The sequence below is a fragment of the Gossypium raimondii genome, chromosome 1 (genome assembly GCF_025698545.1).
Source record: "Gossypium raimondii isolate GPD5lz chromosome 1, ASM2569854v1, whole genome shotgun sequence".
NCBI classification, from domain to species: domain Eukaryota; kingdom Viridiplantae; phylum Streptophyta; class Magnoliopsida; order Malvales; family Malvaceae; genus Gossypium; species Gossypium raimondii.
This window is the reverse complement of record NC_068565.1, coordinates 16,484,074-16,497,816: the sequence shown is the minus strand read 5'-3', so window position 1 is coordinate 16,497,816 and position 13,743 is coordinate 16,484,074. Positions and strand designations below refer to the sequence as shown.

The window sequence follows — 13,743 nt, the reverse complement described above, 5'->3', positions numbered from 1 at the left end:
ATGTATGATCATGGCTCCACAATAGCATATCTGCACCTTGCTGTTATTGGATCTTTCCCCATAATCTCAGACTTGTTTTAGTATGCATGTATGTGTATGTATGGGTGAATTCAATTACACTTTTCTACAAAGCAAATCATGATATCTTCAGAGTTCAGACATCTCCTTTAGGATTTTCCCTTATAAATGATTATTTTATAATTAGAATTTGATAAATTTGTGTTATTAATCATGTAAATATGAAAAAAAAAATTAATTATTTTCATTTATTTTAATAGAGAGGAAAAGAAAAGTGTGGAGTTCTGACAGCTTTCTTCTTATTCGCTTCTCTCAAACGAACGTAACAGGAACAGTAACAGAATCATGATAAGTGGCGGATTCCAACATAAAAAGTAAATAGATTTTAAGGACTGTGTTTGAGGTCCGTGTTTTACGTTTTTTAACCTTCGCTGCAATTTCCAATACCCAATCCACACACCAAAATATTAGACTGTCGTGTCCCTCACACACTCGCTAGAGTTAAAAAGACTTACGAGAGTGAAGGATAGAAGAAGAAAGAAAAGGGAAAGTCAATTGAAATTTTTTTTTTAAATGGGAAAATCCACTTCCTGTTTCAAACTCATCACTTGCGGCAGCGATTCCGCTGAAAAAGACGACGCCATTGATGCCCCTGAGGTAAATAACGGCTGCATTTCCCCCTTTTTTTTTTGTTACTTTGCGTTGAATTAGTATTTCATTTGCTGTTTCGAATTGCATTTCACCTTTTAGTTTAATTTTTGGATTTGGTCGAGGAATGGGAGTTTGAAAACTTGCCTTACACCAGAATTTTAAGATCTGAGAAATCCTGCCTTAGCATTTTTTTATCAGCAATGTCTAAGCTGCCTTTTTTAACTCTGATTATTTTCCATAATTTTTGAAATGCAAATAGTTTTCTCGGTATCAAGTTTCGAATCTCTCAAAGGTTTTTAAACTTTATCTTCTTTTAACTGGTTTGGTTTCATCTTTTTAAATGTGCTATGATATGAGATTTATTTACTTTGTTCTTCATCTGATTAGTTTAAGTGCTACTGATGCCATTGGTGACTGGAAATGACTGACAAGTTGCAATTTCTGAAGTCTTAAAATGTGTTTTAAAGAGGAACTGTGAGGTTAATCCCTTTTTTTTTCTTCATATTTTTAAGTATATGCAGTGGTCCATCTTTTGTCTCTTAGATAGATGACAGTTCAATAGTACTGATATGTCCTTTTTGGGACTCCATTGTTGATAGCCATCGTTAGATCTCAATGGAAAAGCTATAGATTCTAGCAAGAATTTAGAGTTAAGGGCATTTTAATTCGTTTAAGTTCAATCAAACAAGCAGTAAGATCGGGCAGAGTTGGACTTCAGAGCTAAGAGCACCTGAATTCATTTAAAACAGAGCAATTGTTCTTTTTTGTTCTCCCTCTTTCTTTTCTTGGTCTCCCTTTGAACTGAATTAGGCCGTTTAAATTTCATTCCAGAATAAGAGATCAAGTGACAAAAAGGGATGGAGTTTTCGGAAGAGATCTGAACGGCATCGAGTGCTTAGCAACTCTGTGATACAAGTAACTACCACTACAGGACTTAAGGAAAGTCAAGACTCTGTTGGCTTTGAGTTTCAACAGCAAGATGTCTCGGTTGCTTCTGAGAAAACCTCCACTGTTCAGTACACTGAAGAGAAACCTCAGCTGATGACACCAAAAGAGTACATTGAAGAAAAATCCCAGTTGCTGGCACTAAAAGAGTACACAGAAGAAAAATCTCACTCGCTGACGCCTATAGAACTTGCTGAAGAAAAATCTCAGTTGCTGGCACCGATAAAATGCACTGAAGAAAAATCTCAGTTAACCCCAGAGCCAGAGGAATCGAAAGTGCCTGAACCTATTACTGCCACTACAAATGAGGCTGAAGATGATTTCAGCCTAGATGAATCTGTTGTTGTAATCATCCAGACTGCAATCAGAGGGTTTTTGGTATAATTTCTTTCTCAGTGTGAATCTAAAACTTTCGAGTTGGTAATGTGTCTTACATTTTTTCTTATGCATTCATTTGCAGGCACAGAAAGAGCTAGGAAAGCTTAAGAATTTAGTAAAGTTGCAGGCTGCTGTGCGTGGGCACTTGGTCCGAAGGCATGCTGTGGGGACCTTACGGTGTGTTCAAGCCATTGTCAAAATGCAACTTCTTGTTCGTGCTCGCCAATCTCAAGAAGGATCTTATGTGGAAAAGCTGGATGGCAAGCACCAAGGAGTCAATCAAAGATTGGTAATTCATTCAGCTCAAATCAATAATTAGGAATCACAAGACTGTTTTCCTAGTATGTTCTGGTTCATTATTGATGGGTGACATGCAAGCTTCCTGTTTAAAGAAAACTATATTATTACAATTTACCTTGTGTTTGAATCTATAGCTATATTTTTTTTATTGACTTAAGTCCTCTGCCTTGGTGTAATTAGGATTTAGGCATGATTCCTTTAGACAGCTTGTTTCTAGTTCGACTAAAGTGTGTAGGGTAGTGCTGGCTGGATGGCCTTTCATAACTAAGAGGCATTCTATGAGCATGTTCTGTTTTTACGAGCATGAAAGTTCAAAGTGATCCTTAAAGACCTGTTAAAAATATTCGCTTCAGTCCACCTGGCACAAATCTAATTTTAAACAAGGGCTGCAGAGTGAGTTACACCCGTAATTTGAACGACCTTACTATTCAGTTGCTGTTTGAGAGAGAGATGCAAGTATCACATAGGATTTGTTTACTTTTTGATTAGCTTTGGAAGAAATTCAGGAATTATGGACTAATGGTCCTACTTCTCATGTTGTTTATTTAAGTAATTTCTTTTTTATATAAAACAAGATGCAATGAATTACATAGAAAATACATCAAAGAAATGATTAGCGGGATTATGGTGGTCTAGATGGAGAGTTCTTGTGCTGATCCATGACACTTCCAATAGTTACTAATCTTTGATAGTTTTACCCATTATTCTTTCTTTTATTTTCTGAAGCAGGGAAACTCAGCAACCAAAAAGAACTTGACTTACAATTCCATGGAGAAGCTGCTTAGTAATAGGTTTGCTCATCAGGTATATTAAATAAACATTCTTTAGCTACCTGTTTTTTACTATTTGCTGGCAGCTGTCTCTCAAATTATGTCTACCCGTCCTTATTGAAAATTTGCTTTGATTGCAGCTGATGGATTCGACTCCCAAGACCAAAACTATCCACTTCAAGTGTGATTCATCTAAACCGAATTCTGCTTGGAGCTGGCTGGAGAGGTGGATGTCAGTGTCATCATCTGAAAAGGCATCAAAAGCAGAGTTACCTATTGAACAACCAGAACAAAAGAAAACTGAAGATTGTGACTCTCCACGTACTCCTGCAGTTCCATCTGAAAATATTTCTGCGTCAAACGAACCAAAGCCTCAAGTAAGGGAGACAATGGTTTCATCAGAGAGTGAAGATAATCTGATCACCTATGATGCAGCCAACTTTAAGTTTGAGGCATGCCAGCCATCTTCCTTGTCAGTAACGGATGATTCTGAACAACCTCAAATTGACAGTGCAATTAAATCTGATCTGAAAGAGACCTCTCCCGAGATGAACTCACAAGGTCAAACAATGCAAATCAGTGCACATTCTCAAATAGAGGTCCATTGTCTTTCTAACAAGCCTGAAACTGGGAGTGAACAACCCAAACATTCTATGGAAAGATTTGCTTCTGAACATTTGGAAACAGAGGCAAAAAAATTTGTATTTGGTTCAAAAAGGACAAGTAATCCTGCATTTATTGCTGCACAAACCAAATTTGAGGAGTTGAGTTCAACAGCCAATTCAAGTAGATCAATTAATTCATCCTACCAAGATGTTAGTGTTGAATCAAACTTGGACACTGTGCCTTCTGGGGCAGATATGATAAGCAGGTCAAAGGAGCCAAGCATCTCAGAAAATCCAGTCCTCAACAATTGGAGGGTTCAACATGGTGGCTCCGAATGTGGAACTGAGCTTTCTATTACTTCCACTCTTGATTCACCTGATAGATCAGAAGCTGGAACCTTAGAATATGAAAATGCAACCAAAGTTTCTGAGCAAGAAAACTGTACTTCTAAGAGTACAAAGGACTTGGATGTTAAAAATAATGATACAGTTGCAATCCCAGTGCCTGATTCTTCTCTACCTGTTGCCCATCAGCCTGAGAAACTTGATGATTCTAAAGGGGGGTTGGCAAATTTAATTGTTGCAGACTTCCCTCAAGTAGAGCAGGAGCTGCTGAAAAGCGCATCTAATCTGCAGAGAGAACAGGATCCTATGAAAAATCAAGCGTACAGGTCATCCCCTGAAGTCTCTCCCCGGAGCCATATGACTGTTCCAGAATCTCAAGGAACACCTTCTAGTGAGGTATCAGTGAAAGCTAAAAAGGAAAAAACTGACAAGATCAGTGAAAAACGCAAGTCCTTGTCTGCAGCCAAGGGTTCTCCATCAACTCCAGCTGCAAGTACCATGGAAGAATTGCCCAAAGATCAGAAAAATGGGAAGAGACGCAATTCTTTTAGTTCAACAAGACCTGAGAACATTGATGAGGAGCCAAGGGATAGTAACAGTAGCAATCCTCTCCCCCGTTTCATGCAAGCCACAGAAGCTGCAAGAGCTAAGGTTAATACAAATAACTCACCAAGATCAAGTCCAGATGTGCAAGATAGAGACATTTATATCAAGAAGAGACATTCCTTACCAGGTGCAAATGGGAGGCAGGGTTCTCCAAGAATCCAGCGATCCTTATCTCAAGCCCAGCAGGGTGCAAAAAGAAATGGTACCAATCCTACTCAGGGTATGTTCTCAACTTTATTATTATAATGTCATCTTAAATTGTTAGCCTCGCTACTATATGGTCATCCATTGTTGAGCTTTTTAACATGTGAAGTTCTTTAGTTGTTTCTAGTCAAGAAATCCTTGTGGTTTTAACTGTATGCCATCATGACATACTGCCTCAATGGGATTCTTGATGATGAACTGGAAAGGATTGGGCCTTTTATGTTTCCATTCTGGTTTTTAGTAGGTAAGTAAAAGCATAGTAACTTATGATTAAAAACCTTGTTGTTTGTTTCAGAGAGAAGATGGCAAAGGTGAAGGCTTATCTAGAGTACCACGGCATTCAACCCTTCAGATTGAGAAGTGCGTTGATTGTTGTTCTTATTATCGAGTTTTATCCCATTGAATTTCACCACATCATTTGAGATATATAAATATTTATAGAGTGGAGTAAAAGATTTCTTGTATATTAGCAGTACTAAGATCATTGTTGATTTTTTTTTTCCTGTATTTTCGGCCTGGGAGGTATGCTATTGTGTATTTTGATGAACCGTGTTTGGTGTGATATTATTGAGGTTTGCCACGACATGTTTTTTTAGATGTCTGTTCGGAGTTTAAGACAATGACTGGTGAAGCGGATAGCTTTAGAAAAGGGCTTTCCTGTAATAATTTGGCCGTTCTCTGTTGTTTCATTGGCCACTATTTCCAGGACTAATTTTTATTCTTATTTTGTTTTCAGCTCCATTGGTTAATTCTATAAATTTATTTTCATTTTAGAACCCTTCTTTGTTGCTCAACTCTGCTTTAAATCTTCAATTATTTCAAGTATTTTAACTTATAGAGAGACTAATTTGATCTAATACCTATAATAGGATTTCATAGATATATATGTATTTGGTAACATAGCAAAAGCGTAACAATAGCAAGTTAATGCCTTAAAACTATTCTCGGGAGTGTCCTGTGCATGTCGCAGTTTGAGTCGTGCGGTAGAATTTCCGATGTAAGGCATGCCAGGAGAACTCCATTTGTATGTGAAGTCCATGTTGTAGCGTTACAATATAGCTTTGCATGGGCTGCAACTTCTGGTACACTCAACTTGTTCGATGAAAAGCCGTTTTCCTCTTAAGGTAGTGTAAACAGAATGATGAAAGCCGGAGGTGGTGGGCTTTTAGAAGTAAAGAGCGGGTGAAAAGGAGTTTACTATGGAGGGTAGAGTGACCGGTGTAACATATAGATATGGAAAGAGGAGTTGGTCTAAATCTAGTGATAGCCGTTGCTGCTCTGAAGTATCTCGTCGTTTTATTAAAATGGGAGGCGAGAATAATCGAGAATGGTGAGGTGGTCGGGGTGGTGTAAGGCCTAGGTGATAGTAGGGGTGAGCGTTCGATCGAATTGAATCGAATGAAAGAAATTTTGAGTTAATCGAGTTGACGAATCCTATTTTATCATCCTAACTCGATTTGAAATTTTTTCGAATCGAGTCGAGTGAGATGAAATTCAAATCAAAACAAATATATTTGTTCGAGTTAACTAAAAAAAATGACTTCGCGTCATTGTAGCCACTTTCACCCGCCGTGATCAAATTTGCCCACAGTAATCAAATTTGTTATTAACTTCACCCTCTCATAATTTATTTATTAATCTTCTATATATAAGTTAGCTTCTTTACTTGCTTAGTTGCTTTAATTATCCGTTGATTCTTGTCGTTATGTATTTTGAAATTAAAAAATATATTAAATGTAGAATTGATACCAATAGAAAATTTTAACACAAATATTTTATGGCATCATCAATAAATCAATTTTAACAGAAATTGATAAAGATTTAGTATGATTAAATAATTCAATAATATAAATAGTATAAAATGTAAAATTTAATTCAATAATATAAATAGTAGACATAAATTCGAAAAAAAAAAGTTTTTAGGGTTTGGGAGAAAGTTAAGTTTAGGGTGAAAAACACAAGAAAAAAGTTTTGGGGGTTTGAAGAGAAGTAAAATTTTTGAGGGGAAGTAAAACTTTGGGGGAAATAAAAAGAAAAAAGTTTTGGGGGTTTGAGGGGAAGGGAAGTAAAAGAGTTTGATATTTGATTTATTCGAATTATTTGAGTTATTCGAATTCGAAAATTCATCTCGATTCGAACTCAAAATTCGAAAAAAAATTGAGTTTATTCGATTTGAATAAATCGAAATTCAAACTTTTTTTTCGAGTTGATTCGAATTTTGCTCGCTCCTAGGTGATAGTGTTGTGTAATAATAGGGTGATTCGATTACTTGTTTGTTCGATTTGGTGTCAAGAGGACATGGTATTGGTATTGGCATATCTGGGTGCTTTTGATGACGATAATGGGATTAGGTATTTGTTGGGAGAAGCATACTTGGTTTATGTGTTTCCATATTTGCCACATAAGTGTCAACCATCCATTATACAACAATTTCTGACAAGAATCTAGAGTATGATACTCTTGAATCCACTACTTGATCCAAGCCTTGACATTTGTGTATCCAACAAGGTTGGATCGGATTGACCATTGAGAGCCGGACCAAACTGCTTTAGAGAAAGAACATGTTTGGAAATGGTGGTCGACCGATTCATCCTCTTGGTTGCATATAGGGCAGGATGAGTTGGAAGCTACCTGATGATCACAAAGTAGTTTTCCCTAAGGTATTCAATCATAACATAGTTTCTAGAGAAATACCAAGAGTTTTTGGAGGAGGTGTATCTTCCAAAGGGCTTTTCAATTGATATTGTAGGTGTTGTCAGGGAGTTGTTGTGGGTGTTGAGTGGTTAGAAAACGATATACATTCCTAAAAGAGAATTTGTAACACCCCATATCTGACCCAATTGTCGGGTCCAAGTTATGGGATGCCACATTCGTTGTCAAAGCAATCATGATCAATTACAATTCAAGTTCACAGTTAACACATTATTTAGTTGAAAACATTGTTACAATATAATATATGTTCATATCTGAGTCGTATATGAGCTTATGAAAGCTCTTTAAATAACTTGAGACTAAATAAGGACCAAATTGTGAAAATTTCAAATTATTAGGTTCACGCGATTTTGGCGATTCCAGGTTACGACATAATTCACTGACTTGACCTTGTCGTGATGTTAAGGGCCTGACGTTGTGATGTGACCGTCTATTTTCAGAAAATCCAAATGGTACCCATTTGTAACACCTAAACAAACAAACCAATACCTCAATTCAATCATTTCAGCAAAGATACCATTTCCATGTGTTCATTTCTTGCCTTTAATGTCACATACACATATAAATTACCTAAATCATCATTTCTACTTTGATGCCTATGACATTTTTCACATTTCTAACCATTTAACCATTTGGTACCAATTCATTATATCGAACCTAATATCAAATTTTCGTATCAAGTTTGTTTCAACTTCAACAATCTCAAATCACAACATATACAATACCATTTGGCCATGTCAATTTAATCATTACTATCTTAAATATCAACATGATAATATATTATACAAAATCGACTTAAAACCTAGGCACATGCCAAATATTAAAATGAAAAGGGACTATATAAATATTGTTGAGTCGAGGACTGCTAATAACAACCATACGCACGGAAATAACAACCGTACGTTGAACGATAAAACTCAGCGATACTTTCTTGATTTAAGTCATTGAAACAATAGCATTAGCTCAATGAGCACAATCAGTTCAAGTTCTAACTTCAACCAATTCATATTTTATTTATGCCAAATATTTCCATCAATATATCATTTATGCGACTACAAATTTTATATACCAATTCATGAATCATTCAAAACAAGTTATCAAGATAATGCACAATTTCATTTAACTAAACTTCTACATTTATACCAAATCATGCTATATTACAATCAACAATTCAATATAAATATATCATGTCATACTTTCTACTATCACATCAAATTCTTTCCCATTTCAACTCGTATCATAATTTATATCATCACATTCCATATCAAATCCATTGATTTGTTTAGTTACTAATCAACCTTCCAGGCTCGTATAAACTAGTTCACATGATCTATCACAGCCTATCATGAATCACATTTCATATATGTAAACTTATAATATCAATGCATATTATCATTCAATTCAAATCTCATTATCAAATTCATAATTTATAATCTGATTTCAAAATTTAATTTAACGTCTTGCCCAATTTAATCTTAGTAAAAGCATACTCGAACACGCGGGTGAACTACACCACACCAAGATAGCTCATATGTGCATAAACTACATCACACCAACGAACTTGAATCCGAAGCTCATAAGCAATAAATGCATATACATATACAAATACAACCCTCCACCACACCAAGATCTCTGAAGAGACAATAAATACTCAATGATCTGCAACCAATGCTGGATCCCGAATGACATATCATAATCTCTACATTGTTAACAAACCCGTACAGAAATGCGCATATGACCTTATGGGCATCAACCATTCATATATCATAGTGCCATTTCATTTCATCATCAATTCATATATGTCCAATTTCACCTAAAATAGTTCATATTATATTCATATCACATATCATATATTAATTATATCACACACTCTTTTATACTATATTCAATTCAATCTAATTTTGTTAACATTCAATATAATTCAAAACAAATCATTTTATACAAAAATATAAGCTTACCTCGATAGTTATTCATGCAATCAACATGCAAATGTATATATATAATGATCTCAAATCATAAAAGTACAAATCAAATTCTCTTGTCACTCGTCAACGACTCTTGCTTTGTCTTTCTCTCGTGACGGCCTGACGTCTTCATTAGCTATGTTTGATAATTCAATAAATATAATAATATCAGATTCCATCCAATTCACCTTTAAATAATAGTCACTCATATTTTTCATTTTATTCAATTTAGTCCCTATCTCGGGATATGCATATTTTTTTATATCTAACATCGAATCAAAATTCGATCTCACTTTCTTTCATACTGTTACAAAGTTATCTGACAAGCTTAATTAGCTTTACAATTTAGTCCTTATCATGATCTAAGCTTATTAACTATCAATTTCAAGCCTAATTCACCATTTCTCCACAATGGCAACTTGCTAAAAACTTAACAATTGAACAAATTGATACATGGACTAGCTAAATCAGGCTCTTATGATTCACTTTCCATAAAAATAAAATAAAAATAGCTTAAGGACTAACTGGAATTGTTGGCCGAAAGTTTAATAAATTTGAAAATTTCTTTGTGACCTCCCAAACTCAGCCTAGACATTATGGCCAAATCGTGAAAGTCACAGTGGACACCTAAGTGTCGAACCTACTCTAATGATAGTTAAAAACCTTCAAGTACTCTCTTTTTATAAAACCATGGTTTCTATTGCAAATTTTGGAAAACGTTCATTTAATTAACCCAACCATGTTTAGGTCAAATTAGTGAATTAGGTGTAGTTTTTGTAAAACTCAGTACTTGAGATTGCCTTTGAAAAACATTTTGATTATCTTCTTTGCAACAGAAAATTACTGTTTTCTAACCAAATTATTAATAACTTAGCCTAATAACATGCATAGTCTAATTTCAATGTATATAAATCCGTCGGTCCATCCTAATAATGAAAAACATGATGCATGAAAATCCCCAAAACAAAACGTCCTAAACCACAATTTCAATAATTTTACAGTCCAAAAATCGAATAATTATAATAAAAAATAAACTAAAAATTAAATTAAAATAAAGTGATATGAGGAAATTGAGTCTAAAGTCCATCGTATGTCTGCATGCCAATTCTGATCCTAAGTTCGTTCATTACCTGAGAAGTTAAAATAATGGGGTGACCTTAACAAGATCAATGTGAGTCTAAAAAAGTAAGCGATTTGAATTCATTCAAGTAGTTTCACATGAAATCAAATAGCATAATCAAACATCATCAATAGCAGTTTTAGTGAACATGATCATGACAAAATGCACATGTGAGATCCTACCCATACCATCCGCTACACACCACGAGTTTCCCAGAACCTGTTTGCCAAACTCCAATGAATGCGAGCATAGCTCGATATGGTAAAACCACCAATAATCAATAATGTAGTAAACTGCTGAATAATAATAATGCGATATAATCGCCAATCCCCTTGGTACTCCAAATGCAGTGCACTGACTACAAATAAATGCGGACTTAAAATGTTGTCGATACTTCACGGAACTCCTTCATCATCGACAAAATATCCCATCCCAGTGTATATGCAATATGTCATGCAAGCTCATACATAGTCGTAATTCAATACTTTTCACATTTAATTAACATGTTTAACATGTCCTCAATAATCAAATACTTGTAGTAAATGGAAGCAGTGTTCCAACTTTCAAATTATCATTATGATGGTGTCTATCAATATAATTCAATTTCACATACTTTACAAATTTCATTGTGCAAGTATAGCAACCTTTTCAATATACATCATAGCAAACATCTCATGCAATTATATCATGCATAAACTCAATATTTCAGCAAATCATGCTATTCAAAAAACCTATCTCATATCATATAACACAATCATGCATCACAATCATAATCACCTAGTCACTCTGTCAAACTAGCAACTTTGCTAACACATCAATCTTTTAAGGCTCGAAACGTACCTAGTTCGGTCATGTACAAAACTAATTATTTGGCTATTAAGCCAACCCAACCACCAAGATAATTCATCAAACATAACATGATAATTATCAATTTCAAATAATCTTATGAGTTTAGGACCCATACTTTATCTTTCACTTTTTTGCAGCACACTAACGAATCTTCCAATTTTCCTTAATAAATCTTAAATCGAACCTAAGTAAAAAATCATAATAAATTCCATGAATTCATCCTTTAACCATCTCTTAAACACCCACTTATGTGTTCAAAACAATTATCAAAATTACTACTATTTTACGAATCCAAACTAGTTAGATTTCTTACACTATTTTGATGTGAATCGCACGCGCGAACGCCTTTCGACTTTACAGTTGATTTGGGGCGTTCGGTTCAGCACCTAACACAGCCATATACTGGAAAATCAGTAGCTAATATTTATTAAAATCCCTCATTTAAATCAATCCATAACCTTTACCTAACAACTATGTTGAAATAACAAACTAGTTCACATTTAATAGCACTAACCTTTCCCGATTTGTGAGATCCGAATGACCAATTGATCAAGAAATATTTTCCCTAATAATTATGTGATTAGAGGCTGATTAGGAACATTCAAGAACACAATTTAAGGCTGGAAATAAGTGGGCAAGATTTAAGAAACAAAACAACCCCTTTTTCCACATAGGCGCACACACCACTACCCATGGTGGCCAAAATTGGAACTACTTTACATATGATTTAAAGACCCATTAAAAATGAAAAAAATATATTTAAAATCATCAAAATTCTCCACAATCCCAAATCTAGAAATTTAGTTTTTTAATTGGCAAGATTAATCAAAAAATTGCAGAAAAAAGAGCTCTTACCCAAACTAGTTGAGAGAAACAATAATGACACTTTCTTGGAGATGTTCAAGATCGATATTAGAGTTCAAGATTTCAAATTTTGTGCTGATTTAGATGAGGATAAATGAAAGAAATAAAATAAAGGAGATGGTGCACAATCTTGATACAAAAAGAAGAAGAAAGAGATGGTAAAAGGGGAGGTGTAGGCGACAACAACAATGGAGGAAAGGAAGAAAAAACATTAAAATCAAATAGAATAAGAGGGGGAGAAGATTGACTAGGGCAATGAGGAGGAGGATTAAAGGCTGATTATTTGTGAAATAATGATACTTATACCTAGGTTTACTAGGCTTGGATGACACACACATTAAAACAAGGGGGTTTTGTCAAAAAATTAAATTATTTGCAAGAGAAGGGATTTGAACTTGGGACTGATTTAAATACGATTTAAAGAACCATTCAAAAACTGAAAAAATATATTTAAAATCATCAAAATTCTCACAAATTCCAAATTTGGAAATTTAGGTCTTTAATTTGTAAGATTAATAAAAAATTGAAGAAAGACGAGATCTTACCCAAGCTAGTTAAGGGAAACAATAATGGCACTGTTAGAATTAAGTGACCCGAATTCTTATTTAAATCAAATACAATGGTAAAATAAAATAAAAGTAAAATCCCTATAGAATTATAATTCTTTTATTTTATTTTTAGAATAAGGTTTTTTAAACCTTATTAAACTCCATCTATTTGAAATTGATTAGAATAAGGTGTTTCAATCTTACTATACTCCTATTAGAATATGGTTTTACAAGCCTATAAATAGAAATAGTCTACTCCTCTTGTAATCATTCGAATTCGACATAGTGAATTTTCTTCTCCTCTGTTTGTCGTTTTTTTCCCGAAAGGGTTTCCACGTAAAATCTGTGTTCTTTATTTTATTTTTTTCTTTGTGATATATTGTCATTACCGACATTCTACTTTTACAAATTGGTATCTAAGCTTTCGGGTTGTTCATCTCAATCACGGTAATGGCGTATTTGAAGTATGAAATTTTGCTGTTGGATCGCAACACCAGATTTACATTGTGGTAGATAAAGATGCAGGCAGTTCTTACACAGATGGACTTAGAGGAAGCCCTGCTAGGGGTAGATAAGATGTCTTCAACATTGATAGAGGAAGAGAATAAGTGCAAAGATCGAAAGGCGTTAACATAGTTACATCTGTATTTGTCTAACGAAATTTTGTAGGATGTAATGAATGAGAAGACCGCCGTTAGATTATGGAAGAGGTTGGAACAAATATGTATGTCGAAAACTCCAAGTAGTAAGCTGCTTCATAACGTCTTTATGCTCATTGTTTGGAGGAAGGTGCGTCTGTGCACGAACACTTGACAGTGTTTAAAGAAATTCTCTCAATTTTGGAGGCCATGGAGGTTCAATATG

General features: G+C 34.6%; 1 protein-coding gene across 3 annotated transcripts; it reads left to right on the top strand.

Annotated features, from left to right (window-relative positions):
- The first annotated feature begins 440 nt into the window (after window positions 1-440).
- On the top strand, window positions 441-5,598 carry LOC105784632 (protein IQ-DOMAIN 32). 3 transcript variants are annotated; one of them, XM_052632423.1, is made up of 7 exons: window positions 465-675; window positions 1,057-1,148; window positions 1,501-1,992; window positions 2,075-2,281; window positions 3,019-3,096; window positions 3,203-4,838; window positions 5,118-5,598. In XM_052632423.1, exons 3-7 carry the CDS (start codon window positions 1,711-1,713, stop codon window positions 5,135-5,137), a joined length of 2,223 nt encoding a protein of 740 aa, XP_052488383.1. In that variant the 5' UTR covers window positions 465-675; window positions 1,057-1,148; window positions 1,501-1,710; the 3' UTR covers window positions 5,138-5,598. The 3 variants fall into 3 exon arrangements, with proteins under 3 accessions (XP_012465982.1, XP_012465985.1, XP_052488383.1); XM_012610528.2 differs by lacking the exon at window positions 1,057-1,148 and having other exon boundaries at window positions 441-675; XM_012610531.2 differs by lacking the exon at window positions 1,057-1,148 and having other exon boundaries at window positions 442-675; window positions 3,022-3,096.
- Window positions 5,599-13,743: the final 8,145 nt, after the last annotated feature.